Source organism: Setaria italica, chromosome II (assembly GCF_000263155.2).
Source record: "Setaria italica strain Yugu1 chromosome II, Setaria_italica_v2.0, whole genome shotgun sequence".
Taxonomy (NCBI): Eukaryota; Viridiplantae; Streptophyta; class Magnoliopsida; order Poales; family Poaceae; genus Setaria; species Setaria italica.
Genome location: NC_028451.1, coordinates 46,949,960 through 46,965,626, shown reverse-complemented (window position 1 = coordinate 46,965,626; position 15,667 = coordinate 46,949,960). Strand labels below are relative to the sequence as shown.

At 45.2% G+C, this 15,667-nt stretch overlaps 3 protein-coding genes across 4 annotated transcripts; 1 reads left to right on the top strand and 2 right to left on the bottom strand.

Moving 5' to 3' along the window:
• Positions 1–431: 431 nt before the first annotated feature.
• On the top strand, positions 432–5,378 carry LOC101775476 (pre-mRNA-splicing factor SYF1). Its single transcript, XM_004958449.3, has 7 exons — positions 432–1,743; positions 2,310–2,635; positions 2,722–2,906; positions 2,997–3,167; positions 3,554–3,754; positions 4,322–4,570; positions 4,665–5,378. The coding sequence occupies exons 1-7, from the start codon at positions 536–538 to the stop codon at positions 5,109–5,111; spliced, it is 2,787 nt and encodes a 928-aa protein (XP_004958506.1). The 5' UTR covers positions 432–535; the 3' UTR covers positions 5,112–5,378.
• A 156-nt stretch (positions 5,379–5,534) lies between these two features.
• On the bottom strand, positions 5,535–8,643 carry LOC101774806 (nodulation protein H). Of its 2 annotated transcripts, none has more exons than XM_004958447.3 (7): positions 8,480–8,643; positions 7,701–7,832; positions 7,370–7,608; positions 7,007–7,265; positions 6,328–6,507; positions 5,941–6,096; positions 5,535–5,862 (listed from the first exon to the last, which is right to left on the bottom strand). In XM_004958447.3, exons 2-7 carry the CDS (start codon positions 7,701–7,703, stop codon positions 5,686–5,688), a joined length of 1,014 nt encoding a protein of 337 aa, XP_004958504.1. In that variant the 5' UTR covers positions 7,704–7,832; positions 8,480–8,643; the 3' UTR covers positions 5,535–5,685. The 2 variants fall into 2 exon arrangements, with proteins under 2 accessions (XP_004958504.1, XP_004958505.1); XM_004958448.4 differs by lacking the exon at positions 8,480–8,643 and adding an exon at positions 8,080–8,429.
• Positions 8,644–9,628: 985 nt separating this feature from the next.
• On the bottom strand, positions 9,629–15,514 carry LOC101774405 (bZIP transcription factor 60). Its single transcript, XM_014804731.2, has 5 exons — positions 14,041–15,514; positions 12,955–13,351; positions 11,179–11,371; positions 10,530–10,569; positions 9,629–9,999 (listed from the first exon to the last, which is right to left on the bottom strand). The coding sequence occupies exons 1-5, from the start codon at positions 15,302–15,304 to the stop codon at positions 9,938–9,940; spliced, it is 1,956 nt and encodes a 651-aa protein (XP_014660217.1). The 5' UTR covers positions 15,305–15,514; the 3' UTR covers positions 9,629–9,937.
• Positions 15,515–15,667: the final 153 nt, after the last annotated feature.

The following is a 15,667-nucleotide window of genomic DNA, read 5'->3' as shown; positions in this document are numbered from 1 at the left end:
CCCAAAAAAAATTTCTAAATCCTCCTTTTTTTTACCAAATTCCAAATGAATTTTTTTTTGGGGGGGGGGGGGGGCGTCCCCCCCTGATTCTCACTGAGGTTTTTTCGCAAGCCAAAATGCTGTTTTACAGGGAGTTTTTGGGATTTACGAAGAAAAAATATTGGGAAGTGGGGGGGGGGGGGGAGAGTATAGCAACTGAAGTGGTCACAGTGTATGTATAGAAAAAAATTTGAAAAGATGTTTGCCTTTGCCATCAATCAGCTCTGACCGACCGTTCAAAACTCAGCCCGCTGCCAAAAAAGGCATCCCACACCGCCGCCGTCACTGTTTCCACCTCGGGCCCGAAACGGATCCAACCCCGCGCCCACGGCCCATCAAAAAACGCCGAGCCCGCGTCGGCATTGTGCGAATCCACACCCGGGGACCCGCCCGCTTCGCCCTTTCTCCCCCGGACTGATACGCCTCGCCACTGAAACTCTCCCCACCGTAACGCGGCGGAATCGTAAACCCTAGCGAGCCCAATCCCGGCGCGAGGATGCCGTCGGCGGCGGGTCCGGTGGCTGTGGCGTCGGCGTCGGCGGCGGCAAAGGCCGCGGCCACCCCGGCCGTCGGAATCTCGCCGGAGCTGTACCCGTCCGAGGACGACTTGCCCTACGAGGAGGAGATCCTCCGGGAGCCGTTCAAGCTCAAGGGGTGGTGGCGCTACCTCGTCGCGCGCGCCGCCGCGCCGTTCTCCAAGCGCGCCGTCATCTACGAGCGCGCGCTCAAGGCGCTCCCGGGGAGCTACAAGCTCTGGCACGCCTACCTCCGCGAGCGCCTCGACCACGCGCGCCCCCACCCCATCGACCACCCGGCCTACTCGTCGCTCAACAACACCTTCGAGCGTGCGCTGGCGACGATGCACAAGATGCCGCGCATCTGGGTCCTCTACCTCACGTCGCTCCTCGACCAGCGCCTGCTCACGCGCTCGCGCCGCGCCTTCGACCGCGCCCTGCGCGCGCTGCCGGTGACGCAGCACGACCGCATCTGGCCGCTGTACCTGCGCCTCGCGTCGCTCCCGGCCTGCCCGGTCGAGACGTCGCTCCGGGTGTTCCGCCGCTACCTCCAGTTCGACCCCTCCCACGCAGAGGATTTCATCAATTTCCTCATAACTGCAAACCGCTGGCAAGAGGCTGCTGACCGACTGGCTTCCGTGCTCAATGATGATGGTTTCCGCTCTGTCAAGGGGAAGACCAGGCACCAGCTCTGGCTCGAGCTCTGCGAGATCCTCACCAAGCATGCTGATGAGGTTGCTGGCCTCAAGGTGGACGCCATCCTGCGGGGTGGGATTCGGAAGTTCACCGACGAGGTTGGCAAGCTTTGGACCTCGCTGGCTGATTACTATGTCAGGAGAGGCCTTTTCGAAAAAGCTAGAGATGTATTTGAGGAGGGTGTTTCATCGGTTGTTACCGTGAAGGAGTTCAGCGTGGTGTTTGAGGCATATACACAGTTTGAGCAGAGTATGCTTGCAGCAAAGCTGGAGGCTGCCGAGGAAGAAGGGGCTGAGGATGAGGATGAGGGAGGAGGCAGGAAAAATGGGATGGATAAACTATCGAAGAAATTCCTCGAGGAATTCTGGTTGAATGATGAGGACGATACTGATTTGAGGATGGCAAGGTTTGAGCGGCTGTTGGATCGCAGACCAGAGCTTCTTAGCAGTGTGCTGTTGCGACAGAACCCACACAACGTGGAGGAGTGGCACAGGTGAGATTTGTAGCACCTCAATTTCATTAACTGTGTTTTCTATGCAGACTAGTTAATTGGATGTGTGCAGATTAAGCTAGTCACCCATAATATGCCTGAGGGGTTATTCACCTCATGTTGCCCTTCAAATGCGTCCTGCTTTCATCATTTCCTGTAGATCTTTGTGAGAAATTTGGACAAGATAGGTTATCGATATTCTAGGTTGTAGGTTAGTGCCATCAATTTTAGTTGTAAAATTCTTGAGAAACCAGTTACATTATCCCCAGAGTTACTATCATTGCAACTGGCAACAATGTTTTGCCCCTTTCCAAAACAAACTATGGTAGGTATTTGTGTGTTAATTTGATATCCTAGCACATAGTTGTAAGTACTTATGCAGTTTCTCTATAGTTGGGCAAGTTAGTGATTCTTTAGTGATTGCAAACCTTTAAAGAAGTGATATTGTGTGATGCGAACATGTAGTGTCCAGATGTTCTCTATTCTGAGCATACTGATGATTAATGAACATTGTCCTTTGGTGTTCTCTAGCTTGATGTAATTGGCTAACAATGCAATAATATTTGCAGGAGGGTGAAACTTTTTGAGAAGGATCCTGCAAGGCAAGTAGCGACCTATGTTGAGGCCGTGAAAACCGTGGACCCAATGAAAGCAGTTGGGAAACCCCATACTCTATGGGTAGCATTTGCAAAGATGTATGAGAAACACAGTCGTCTAGATAGTGCTGAAGATATCTTCAAACGGGCTACTCAAGTGAATTATAAGGCAGTTGACCACTTAGCCAGTATCTGGTGTGAATGGGCGGAAATGGAGCTGCGACACAGCAATTTTGACAAGGCTATTGAGCTGATGAGGCAAGCAACAGCAGAGCCCTCTGTCGAGGTTAAACGGCGAGGTATATTTATTCTGTTTGATTGTGTTAATCTCCCATTTTCCTGTGTATTTTACATATCATTCTTGCTAACTATATGATTCATGCAGCTGCTGCTGAGGGGAACGAACCTGTCCAAATGAAAGTACACAAATCTTTGAAACTGTGGAGCTTTTACGTTGATCTGGAGGAGAGCCTTGGAACCTTGGACTCTACCCGTGCCGTTTATGAGAGAATATTGGATTTACGAATTGCTACTCCTCAGATAATACTCAATTATGCATATCTTCTTGAGGTAAGATCTTTGTCCAAAGTCTACATGTCTGAAGTTTCAAATATATTTTTGCTAATATTATGTTTGTTTTACTGTTTCTCTTGCCAACAGGAGCACAGGTATTTTGAAGATGCATTTAAAGTGTATGAAAGGGGCGTGAAAATATTCAAGTATCCCCATGTTAAGGCCATCTGGGTGACCTACCTTACAAAGTTTGTACAGAGATACAAGAGAAGCAAGTTAGAACGAGCAAGAGAGCTTTTCCATGAAGCTGTCCAACAGGTATGTAAAGTTACTCCCATGCCTTGTTGCATGCATTCTTGCCTAAGCCTACAAGGTTTTTGTGGTTATATGCTACTCAAATTCATCATTTTTGCATGCCATGAAAAATACTTGATTGTTAATGCAATTTTAGCACCATGGGAAGTTTCTTTAATTGCAAACTGCACTTGTTTTTGTGATTCTCCTCTTACCATGTGACCCTCGCTGCCTGTTGATTTTATGTCATATTATTCTTTGCGCTTGATTGGCTTGTTTAGACACTGGTACCTTTTATTTTCCTGCTTTCAGTATTAATTTCTTTAGAAAGTTACTTCCAATATCTTGCTCCTGTACTTTTTTTAGATGAAATCTTGCTCCTGTACTTACACTTTGCTTCTTTTGATCAGGCTCCTCCAGATGAAAAGAAGCCCCTATATTTACAATGGGCCAAACTGGAGGAAGACTATGGTCTTGCAAAACGTGCTATGAATGTTTATGATGAAGCTGTAAGGGCTGTTCCTAACAGTGAAAAAATGGCCATGTATGAAATCTATATAGCACGTGCTGCTGAGCTGTTCGGCGTTCCAAGGACAAGACAAATATACGAGGTAACACACTATCCTTCTTTGGCTTCGGCTTGTGATTGGTATCTTATTGTTTTTTGCTACACTTTCTGTATTATATTCTTGTTTTGAGATCTAGTTTTGTTTCAAGGCGTGATTTGTAGTGTATGAAAGAAATTGGTATAGATCTAATCTTGTTAATGCTGGTTTTTATTGCTTAGTACCTGGATAAACTAATATAAATGTTTCTTCTATGCTCAGTCTAGGAATCCTGCCTTCTGCTTTTGATTGTTGTCTTGTAGTTTTTTTTATAGAATTGCACTCTGGCAGTATCGAATCTAGTTTTGCTACAACATTTCGGCAAGTGAATCTACTAATTAGTAACTGCTTGGATTTAGTATACATGGTTCTTCCATACTCGCTCTTACCCATCTGCCTAGGAAAAAAATCTAGAATTCCGGATGCCTATTTTGTTGTAAACTCTACATTCCAGATTTAGCATGGTTGTGTCTTCAGTATTTTCAAATGTTTCACTGGTTTACAGATAGTTTTGATGCTAACTTTGGTTTTGATGCTAACTTTGCTCTGCTATCTTTGTTGTCACGTTTGCAGCAAGCAATTGAATCTGGGCTCCCAGACAGAGATGTTCTGACAATGTGCATGAAATTTGCTGAGCTAGAAAGAAGCCTTGGAGAAATTGACCGCTCGCGTGCTATCTATGTGCACGCATCCAACTATGCTGATCCAAACAATTCTGACTTTTGGAAGAAGTGGAATGACTTTGAGATCCAGCATGGTAACGAAGACACTTTTAGGGAGATGCTTCGTATCAAACGTACAGTGGCTGCTAGTCGCAGTCAGGTATGTCACACCAATCAATTTAATCTGCAGTCTGACATGAACACATACCCTTGCCTTGTATCACAAATTCATACTGACTTTTAATGTTGTGCAGACACATTTCATACTACCGGAGTACTTGATGCAGAGGGATCAGAGGCTAAACCTGGATGAGGCAGTCGACACTCTGAAGCGTGCTGGCGTTCCTGAGGATGAGATGGCAGCCTTGGAAAGGCAACTAGCTCCTGGACCATCCACAGCACCTTCTGCAGCGCAAAGCACTGCCCCAGCCTCCGCTAACAGGATGATGAGCTTTGTCAGTGCTGGAGTAGAGGCGCAGGCTGAGAGCAGCAGGCAACAAGCTGGTAACAATGAGGATATTGAGCTGCCCGATGAGAGCGACGACGAGGAGCCGGATGTACAAATTGCAGAGAAGAGTGTTCCAGCTGCTGTGTTTGGCGAGCTCGGCAAGAGAGCCGCTGAGAGCCAGGAGGAAAGCTCTGGTGCCCAAGAGAATGAGCAGCTGGGTGCCCTTGAGAGGATAAAGAGACGGCGTCAATAGTCTTCCACTGCTAAGATGGAAGCACTCATTTGTGCACCATTGTGTTTGCTTGAGCTCAGTGATGTTGTACTTGTTACATGTAAACATGTTTTGAGCAGCATTTTGTCCTTGTACAAGAATTTACCGAAGTTGATTAGTGTAGATCCTTGCGGTCATTTTTCGTGTAGTTTTGGGCTTTGTTTGGCCTTTCATGAAAGGAACAGGTACCAAAAATCTTACAATCTTGAGCTCCTAACTCAAAATTAAGAGGTGTAAATTTGAATCTTCCATTTTCCGTGCCCCGTGTCTTCATTCAAAGCATTGAATATAATGTGGTCTATGGGAGGTATAGAAAACTGCCATAATCAAATGCAGCTATTTTAAGCTACATTCTGAACAATCTTAGTGGTCATCGTAACGCTACAGAACAAAGGGAAAACCAGGAAAATTTTGTACAATTCCATCAGCATATGTGATCGTCATCTTTAATCTTTATTCCCTGCTCTTTACAAATTCATCTGTACAAAAAGAATCCTAAGCATGTTGCAACTACAACTCCAAATGTGAATAACCAGTCTGCTCGCATATGTATCTCTCACTTGACGTAATCTGAACCATCAAGGAAGTGAGCAAACTCTGTGCCGTTCAGTTTGCTGCTCACGTCCTCCCAGTTCTTGACGAGGTCTGGCAGTGGTCTCGTGTGAATTTTCACCTGCCTGCTCATCAGGGGCCTCACCGGAACTCTCAGAAACTCCTGCACCTGGGAAAGTGCCTGCGTGCAGAAAGATAATGTCAGATAACCTGAGAATTTGTTGGTCCTGCATTAGGGCATTTAAATGAGTTAGGTTACATTGCTATTGCCGATTATATCCTCGTAATAGAGCATCATGTGCCGTGTACTCTTGAAGTGATCCAAGCAATCTCTGATGGCCTTCTCAATGTTTCTGATATTTGTGATCAGAGTCGATGTATCCAGCTCTGGTTTGAATTTTGCTAATATCTCAGCCTGCTCAAAATGAATCAGGTAAGTTGATGGTACAATGTCGGCTCAGATTTAATGTTCTCTTTTCCCATAATCAAAATCACGAATTTGTTCTAAAATAAATGATATATGGACTAAGCCACATCTCATGTAAAATGTGCTACGGACAGCAATATGCTCAAAAGGATACAAGGGACCCAAAAGAACAAAGCTAAGTCAGTAAACTATTTGAAACTGTTTGTGCATCAAAGATACCTCTTCTTTTGAGTGAACATGAGATTTGTGAGTTCCATTCAACTGCTTAGCATCTTTGTCATAGTCGTTGGCCAGCACAGATATAACCCTGCGTAATGTGTTTCTCCTGAACAGAAATATTACAGAGACACCCTTCTTGTTCAAATAACTAACTATATCATCATGATTTTCCAAAATTCCCTAGAAAAACACAATGTTGGAAGTTATTGCCAAGCACATATTTAACATCCGGTAGGCATGAGTATAACTCCACTCATCCTGATAAAATGGGCAGAACAAGCATCAACATGGATTATCATTTTTACAAGTTAGCAAGCTTGAACGGTGAATGCTTGGTACAGACTAGAGTTTTGAGAACAGCAGGCATGTGAGCAGTTGGCAGTTGGTCCCTTAGCTTTAGGAAAAGCATCCTTATTGCAGTATGGCACAGTTGAATTCTATCTATAATTCTAACAGCATTCAAACTTTTTCAAGGAAAATAGATCATGTAAAAAGGTTTCCCCATACTTCACCCACAGGAACTGTAGTTTATATTACAATGTTAGTTGCCACTGGAATAACCTCATGGTATGCTGTTTCTTTTCTTTAGAAAAAAAGAAAGTTCAGAAGCTTAACCATCAAATACAAACTAACCTTCTAAATGTTCAGAAGGACCATAAAAAACCCAATATCAAAGTACCTGATTAAGCATCCATTTCAGTCCAAATGCAGCTGTGCACTCATTCTTCGCTGCACTGGTGAGCCAGTCCAAATTATACAGTTTGTCAAGTGTTTGTAGGATAGATGAGATATTTTCTCTTCTATCCACTCTGTTAAAGATTTCGCCGTTGGAACTAATGTTAGGATGACTATTTAGCAATGTCTCAAACCATCCACTTCCGGATCTTTGCATAGACACAATTACAAAGAATCGAACAGGAGTACATGAGCATTCCCCCCTGCAGAAGAATGTAAAACAGTATCAACATCGCTCACAAATTATACTACATAATCCACGACTACAAAGAGATTCTATCTATCCTCACTGTCACAGCGATGTTACCTGCTATAACTCCTAGGTTTTGGAAAGTGCGTGTAACGGAGCTCCTCATATGGCACATGAGGCTTTCTGCAAATATTTGCCCTTTGTTCTTCTCCACTATTCCCTTCCCTTTTATTCTCCAGTGTTATCTGATTGAAGGAGAGGTAGCATACATAGAATCCAAATAAGGCAACGAAGAAAACAAAGACCGGTCGCGGCAGAATTGGTGCTCCCTTCGAACTCTTAAGTGAAAATGGGTGCTGCAAGCTCAAACACGATGCGAATGATCAGGCATAGGTACCAGAAAGTACTGGAGACAAAATAACCAGGGTCCAGAAGCACTGGCTTATACCATTGTCTGCTTGCGACAGATAACTACTGTCGAAGCTGGCTTCTTGTTCTCCAACTTGAGCGCAGCAGAGAAACATGCTTAATCCTAATTGACATCAGAAGCTCACCATGTGCGAAAGAATCACAGTGCATCCTGGTAAATCAAATGTAGATTGTTACAGTCGGCTAGGTGCTCATAAAAGAAGGAACATGCTCCACAATGCATGACGTGATAATCGCAAATCTGCTTCAAGTAACAAATTGGATGGGTACAAAGAGGCCCAAGGCTGAGAGAATAGATTAAACGGAATCCTCGAATAGGATTTGGTACAATAATGGAGAAGAAGAAGAAGAGCAGATGAAACTTGAAAGCTCCACCAAATGCTGGAAGAATCTCTCACCAAAACTCGCGACACCGAGAATCCCACGACAGCCGCGCCGACGTAATCCCAGGTGGGATTTGAATGAACTCCAAAATGGAGATGAATCCCACCAGATGAGATGAGGAAAAGGAAAGATCCGAAGACGTACGGCTAACTAAAACTCGAGGTGAGATTCAGCTCTGCTGACTCGCCTCTATGAAGCAAAGAACTCCCCCAAAACCTCAGCCGCCAAAGCCAACCTAAGAGATTCGGGCGCGAGGGGATCACACGCAGCTGGCCAAACCGAATAGGCTTTGCCGCGTTGGACACCCGCAGAAGCAGGCGCCGGTGGCTAGAGAGAGAAGCAGCTGCTGTAACCGCAGCGAAATCGCGTGAGCAACCTAACACGCGGAGGGAGGCGGAGAAGAAGGGTCGTCACCTGGTTGGTTCGTCAGCGCCAACGCAGATTTCCTCCTCGCGATCTCTTTCGTTCGACTTTTCCTAGCATCGCTTGGTCTCGCGAACAAGAACCAAACAAGAGGATCAGACACGACGCCGTGCTTCGACTTTTTTAAAATGGTTTGAAACGCGGCCGTGGAAGGATTAGTGCCTAAGCAAGGCCGCTTTAAACTCCGAAAGCGCCAAACCAAAGGCTATGAATGAGCCGGAGCGTTCGCTGCACTTGGTCAAAAGGCCGGTAATTTCCTCCAGTTGAAGCCATCAAATGCTGTTCTTTTTTTTTCCTTTTTCTAGTTACATGGGCAATTGCTGCAATTACTCCGTTCTTTACTCCAATTTACCTTCAGCTTTGTTGTTTGTTAAAAGATGGGTTACATCATTCCCATTATTGTTTTATTAGTACTCCCTCCATCCCAAATTAATGTTCATTTTTGCTTTGTCTAAATATATACTGTATTTAGATACGTAGCAAAAGCTATATATGTATAAAAATCAAAATAAATGGTAATTTAGGATGCATGAAGTGGTATTTAGCAATCTGCCACCCTCTTGAATTATCAATATATTGTTTTGTTTGACATCCTAGCCTACGGTTATTGACTCAAGGTGGCCTCACGGGTTATTAGTTGATGATAACTGCAACCAAATTAGAGTGGCAAATCGCGCAAGAATGTTGTGGGATGAAAATGCACTTTACTCTTCTCCTTTCCTTCGTCTGTGTCACAAAACCTGATATGTGAACAAAATCCTTGTCCACGCCGTCGTTCAAAAAGTTGCCGCCACCAAACCCAACTCTCCCAAGCTACCGAATGCCGTCTCTGCTACCTTTCTAACAAGGAAATGCTTGGTGCTTTGACTTCTGAATTTGAATTGTTTAAAATAATTTATCCCGCTGGACCGCATTCGCAAATTTTCACTTGACGTCCAATTCGAAGCCTGCTACAATGGTGTACTAGAGCAGGCTAAAACTTTGCTGAATTAAAAACATGACGTCAGTCCAGATGAAATCATCCAAGCTTCAATAAGAACCGATGGCTAGCAACCTAATGCGTTTTCAGTAATGTGACCGACAACGTAGTTGAATCAAAGCAACGGGCAAGCAGAAAGACCAGCAGCACCAGCAAGCGTATTAGGTGATGGGGGCACAGATGGATCTCACATGCCAGAGCTGGTACAAAAGGACAATTAGGTGTGTTTGATCCCAACATCAGGACTGACACAATTAGGTACGAGTGCACGGAATCAGTTGGTGCGTCAAAATCAAAGCTTAATGCCATCCGCGATGGTTGTATGGGATCTTTATAACGTTTTATCTTTCTTCCCAGAGGGACAACTGAGCTACATCCCACATCCTAGAGGGACCAACATAGAGCAAGCAGCAGGATCCGCTCGGAGAAAGCACCCTGGTCCCCCTGTAGATATGATGAACTGATCTTCATCACGATGATGACATGAAATCCTCTGGCCTGGCGATGAAAACTTCCTCAAAATCATCATCATCTGGTGAAAGAACAGATATTACAGTCAGGACTTGTCTGATTGAAAATGCAATAGCTATGGAAGGGGAACCCGTTTACAAACGAGTAAAGCAAGAAGATGCATTTCGTCGGTTGAGATACTAGAAAATGACTAGCATCAGTAGGCACTTTATTTAGACTAGGGGCAACCTGCTACAATAAATAACTTTGTGATGATAGGTTCTTATTGATTTTTTTTAATCTATGAAAAGCGCAAGTTGCTGCTAGGGAAAGCCTAGCCTCAGCAATAATATGATTCGGTAAGTTGAACACGCAGTCCAGAAAACAGATAAAGGATGATTAGCGAATGATGACCTAATATATAATAAAGGCAACTTCTACAAAATAAGCAGTTGGTGGACAATAATCATAGCCATAGAATGGTATGCTAAGAGTAAGCATAACAAGCGGAGAAAAGAAAAGAAAAGTAAAGAACGCAAAGCTGAAAGCCCTACCTGAAAGATAAGGGGGGAAATAGACAAAATCATTATTAATAATAAGTCAGCAGTATACCTTTTCTCAGTGCCAATGCAACAACGGAATCATTTTCCACCTGAACAAGTACGAATAGAAAATGTCACGCAACTGGAATCTGAATTAAACAAGTTGTGGGTTTAATCTTCAGAGAAACTTAATATGCTAAGGCTACACAAATTAAGGGGGTGTTTGGATACCCCTTATTAAAGTTTAACACCTGTCACATCGGATGTTTGGATGCTAATTAGGAGTATTAAACATAGGCTAATTACAAAATTAATTGCACAGATGGAGTGTAATTCACGAGACGAATCTATTAAGCCTAATTAGTCCATGATTTGACAATGTGGTGCTACAGTAACCATTTGCTAATGATGGATTAATTAGGCTTAATAGATTCGTCTCGCGAATTAGCATAGGGTTCTGCAATTAGTTTTATAATTAGCTCATGTTTAGTTCTCCTAATTAGCATCCGAACATCCGATGTGACACTGTTAAAGTTTAGCACCTCGTATCCAAACAGCCCCTAAACTGTATTGTGACTACACAAATTAACTATCTGCATTACCAAGCTGCCTTAACTTGACAGATGTTTCTATGAGATTGTGCATAGGCTGTAGAGACTGAACGGGTGAAATGAAATCATTTAGAAGAATGAGTACAGAAACAGCTAAATATATGGCACCTTTTGGTCCGCCAATGTCTTTGAGTCTTCCAGCACATCATTGTTAGCCAACAAGACCAACTGCTGATTACTAGGAGGCTGATCTATTAGCAAATGCAACTTCTGTTTGATGCTCAAAGTTGTCTCTGTTGGTTCACATTGAATGAAGTAGGTACTCTTGTTGCGCTTCACTCGGATATACATGCTTGCAAGCCTGCACCAACGAGATGCCTAAAGGCCATCAGTACAGATAGAGCCAGCAGCAGAGGGAAATATCTCTGCTTCCAAAAAACCATACTCATTACCTCCAGGGTTGGAATATTGAATTATTATCGTGATAAGCGTAGTAGATACCTTAACATCATATAAAATGCTGAGAATGAAATCCTATAGTTGTATTGGACATGGATTATGAAAAGATGTTTGCTGAATGTCTGATTTGAATTAATCAATCACGTATACAAGCGCAAAGTATGCTGGAGAAGGAACAAATAAGTTCCAGAGTGAAAATACAATGGAACAAGCATGCCAGAACAAAGACTGTTCTGGTAACAGACACCAAAAACTGTGCATTATAATTCTTCAGATCGGTCATTAATTTGCACTTTGTGCATAGAAATTCTACCGATAGGGTTCAAGTGGTGCGACAGTGAACCACTGGCCGAATTCCTTTTTCTGTTTTTCAGCGTGGTACACCCGAGTTAATGGAGGAAACATAAAGAGGCTTCTCCAACCGACGACCATTTAACAAAGCTCCCAAAACTACTGCCCTACACTTACCAAATTATACACGATCCTATTGGTTCTTCAAGCAAAATTACTACACAATAATCCGCAACGAAAAAGACCTACGCGCAAAAGCCGCCCGCAGGAGTCCCCCAGCTACTATCGCACGCCACTGAATGCAAGATAAAGTAGCTAGTTAGATCCGCGCGCCGCGGAAAGAGATGCACCTGCGGAGCGCCGATCCGTCCTCCCCTGCGGCAGCGCGCGTGTCGGCGGAATCGAAGGCGGGGTGCGCGGGTCGGCGGTGGGAGCGCGCGCCGGCGCTGGCGTTGACGAGCGAGACGCCGAGGAACCGGGACCCGGGAGAGGGGAGACGGACACGAGCCGGCAGCCGCGGCTGATCGGTGGATTGGAAGCGAAAGCAAGGGGGACGGCAACGGGAGTACGGGACGGAGTTCGCTGCAACGCATTAGTGCTAGTGGGCCACGAGTGTGATGGGCTTTTCATGTGGGCCGAGATATGTGAACGCGTTCTGTATATTCTTTTGTTTTCTTTTGGCAATTTTCAGTGATCGCTAAACTTATCCTATCCTCATTATTACACTTAAAAATGTAGGATGTTTGTTGTCGTAAATTAAATTCATGTAATTATAACCAAGTTTATATACAATACCAAAAAAATGCATTATAAAAATATATTACATAGTAGACTTAATGAAACTAATTTGATGTGATAAATGTTAGTACATTTTTCTATAAATTTGGTTAAAATTAGGAAAGTTTGACTTAAGTCAAAACTACTAATACCTTACATTTTGAAATTGTAGCACATAGGATAGCATTATGATCGCACAAGGCCAAAACACATCATGGAGCACAGTAAAGCTTGAATGAAAAAATCCAACTGTCCAACTTTTATCAGCATAAACAGTACATCAGTTCCTCACGAGAACCACTATCAAGTTAATGTTATAGATCCTGAACACATACTCAGCTCCAGAAGTCCAGAACCCAGACTTACAGGTGAGGGCTATGGCTTTTGAACGGCAGGACACAAGAGTAAGTAACATACTTTACACTATCTATAAGAACGACTACGAAGATACGGGACAAAGATTTAGAAGAGATCCTCCCCTCGCCGTTCCCATCACCAGCTTCTCTTGGATCGGCTAGCACAGAGACGACCACTGATGAAACAGGCTTCGTACTGCCAAAGCTCTCATTCTTCGGTGTCGTTTTGAGGTGATCGGTGTCATTGGATTTTGAACCTCTTAGAGGAATGGCCTCGGAGTATGAAATCCTTCTGTTCTTCACTGTGTGAGGACGAGAAGGAAGATTTTCTGTAAAATTCTGTGACGAGTTTGACATGGCATTGGAGTAGACAGGAACGATGCCATTTGCATGTGCAGAGGATGGAGATACATCAAACTGGAAAACTTCAGTGCACATTCCTGAGCTCAGCAAGGGACCTGAAAACGGATGGATGAGTAAAGGCCCTTTAGTAAACAAAGGAATAAACAACCACAGTAAGCAGAGTTAATAACAGGTACAAATGAATTCAACTATACTAAGGAAGCTAACACAGCAGATATTATATCCCTAAAAACATACTACCCTTTTTTCATAGAGAAACAAAGCTTCTAACACTAAGCTACAACTCAATTATCCAAAAATGCTCATACCATCAATACGAGAATTGATGCACCATAAACTAATTTTGATAATGACAATTATTTACCTAACCTGCTAACACTCCACATGGTATGATGGTAGCTACTTTCTAGGTGGTCGACTGATCCCAAAGAAGGATCTATTACTCTGGTGCTGCACAAGATATATATACAAGTGTAATATATGCAAATATGTTCTGTCCCACCCATATCAACCTCCTATTACTTAGCATGTACAAAGGAAACCATTTTAAATGCTAAGTACTCGGAATAGGAGGATGATATTGCCATATTGCTCTGTGTTAGTTACCCTATTTGCTAAGCCTGAAAGCAGTATTTAACAAGTAGCGGCTGATCTTCAGACCTCACATGTCACTACTTGTATCAATTACCACACGAAGTGTCATAGCAACATGGTATGTAGGCCAATCCAAACATAACAAAACATTATAAATTATACAAAGTATGAAAACTGTATGGCATCTTACCAGACATTGCTTCACTAAACCACTGCGGCAGTAATCCATCATCCTCCCTATACATGTTTCCATCTGTGGGAGCCAAAGCCATCAGTTTATTTTTCATTCCTGTAGTTGATTCCATGACCTCTCCAGCTTCCAATGGAGCCACATAGCCAGGAATTGCCAAGCTAGTTTCTTCCTTTCCTTGGTTTCGAGGACTCTTCCCATCATAGCCAGACATTCGCGAAGAAGCTTTCTCACTTGCAACAATGGACTTAATAACAAGATTCCCATTGATCTTGACATGCTTCCCATTCTTCGGTAGATACAACAGTGCTGGAAGTGTCTCACTCGAAGCCTGTGGTGGCTTTGGATCAATACTATCAGAGACACTATCACGAGGACCCTCAACAGCCAGAACCCTCCCATGATGAGATGGACCAAATCCAGCACCTTCTCCGGCATCAACTGAGCCATTCATCCGATTTACTGCAGGAATTAAACACCCACAAAGCATCACAAGGCACAGCAATCCCAGGAGGCTGACACTTGCAACCTTCTTGGTCTTCCTAGCCTTCTTGGAAGGTGGCTCTGCTGCAGCAGGTGCTGGCTGCTGGGGTTTTAGCCGAGGGATTGGCACGAGTGGTACCTGCGATCCACGAATGGCATACGCCGGGTGCATCCATGGCATCGGCAAAGGGTACACGGCGGGGTACATCGGCATCGGCGGCGGCGGGGCGGCTCCGGCGGCACCACCCAGCTGCTGCTTGAGAGCGGCGTTCTCGGCGGTGATGCAGGAGATCCTGGTGGAGAGGTCGGCGATGGTGGCCTGCATGGCCTTCACCTTACCCTCCAGCTCCTCCACGTACTGCTTCTTCCTCTGCCGCGACAGGTGCGCGCTCTCGCGGTTGCGCACCAGCCGCGCGCGCCGCTTCGCTTCGTCCTCCTCCCCCTTCCCCTTGCCGATGCCGTCCGTACCGCTCGCGCTCCTCGAAGACGACTCCGAGGACTCCTCGTTCCTCACCCCGCCGTCCCCGCCGCCGCCGGAAGAGGACGATCCCCCCTCCGGAGATCCGGCCGAGGAAGACGACGTCGCGAGCGGCGGCGGCTGCGAGAGTTGCCCATCCGAGGCGAAGAGGTCGAGGTCGAAGTCGACGTCGAGGTCGAGATCCTCCAGATCGAAGTCCTCGAAGGCGAAGTCGTCGCCGTCAACGGGCGCCTGAAATTCGGGGAAGGGGAGGTCCGCGAAGGGGTCCGGCGCGGCCGGCGCGTGGAGGGTCGGCTCCGCCATGGGCTTCGCCTTCGCCGATCAGATCACGGCCGGCGTATGCGCATACACGACGCCGGGGAAGTTGCGGTGTTGGGTCTCGTGGGGTGGGATCGCGGTGGCCGACGCGGCTGCGGAAGCGTGCAGGGTCCGCCAGAAAAAAGTGGGGACCGGGGGAATTGGTCGTCGGAATCGGTGGGGTTAATGCGTCGCCGTGTTGGAGACGAAGCCACCGTGCGCGGCGGCGTGGCGAAGCTGGACGCGTCTGGAAGCTTCCCTGGGCCACCTAGAATGGGAAAACGGGCTAACTTGGGCTGGTGTTGTTGCTAATGGACTAAAAGGTTTGTATCGTTTCTAAATGGGCTAATATGTGGGCCGTATTTGTAA

Coding starts and splice junctions, on each gene's coding strand:
- LOC101775476 (XM_004958449.3), top strand. CDS start 536: ATGCCGTCGGCGGCGGGTCCGGTGGCTGTGGCGTCGGCGTCGGCGGCG. Junction 2,636..2,721: donor TGTCGAGGTTAAACGGCGAG/GTATATTTATTC, acceptor TGATTCATGCAG/CTGCTGCTGAGGGGAACGAA. Junction 3,168..3,553: donor TCCATGAAGCTGTCCAACAG/GTATGTAAAGTT, acceptor TCTTTTGATCAG/GCTCCTCCAGATGAAAAGAA.
- LOC101774806 (XM_004958447.3), bottom strand. Junction 7,266..7,369: donor AAACCTAGGAGTTATAGCAG/GTAACATCGCTG, acceptor ATTCTTCTGCAG/GGGGGAATGCTCATGTACTC. Junction 5,863..5,940: donor ATATAATCGGCAATAGCAAT/GTAACCTAACTC, acceptor TTCTGCACGCAG/GCACTTTCCCAGGTGCAGGA.
- LOC101774405 (XM_014804731.2), bottom strand. CDS start 15,304: ATGGCGGAGCCGACCCTCCACGCGCCGGCCGCGCCGGACCCCTTCGCG. Junction 13,352..14,040: donor GTTTAGTGAAGCAATGTCTG/GTAAGATGCCAT, acceptor ATCCGTTTTCAG/GTCCCTTGCTGAGCTCAGGA. Junction 10,570..11,178: donor AGACATTGGCGGACCAAAAG/GTGCCATATATT, acceptor GTACTTGTTCAG/GTGGAAAATGATTCCGTTGT.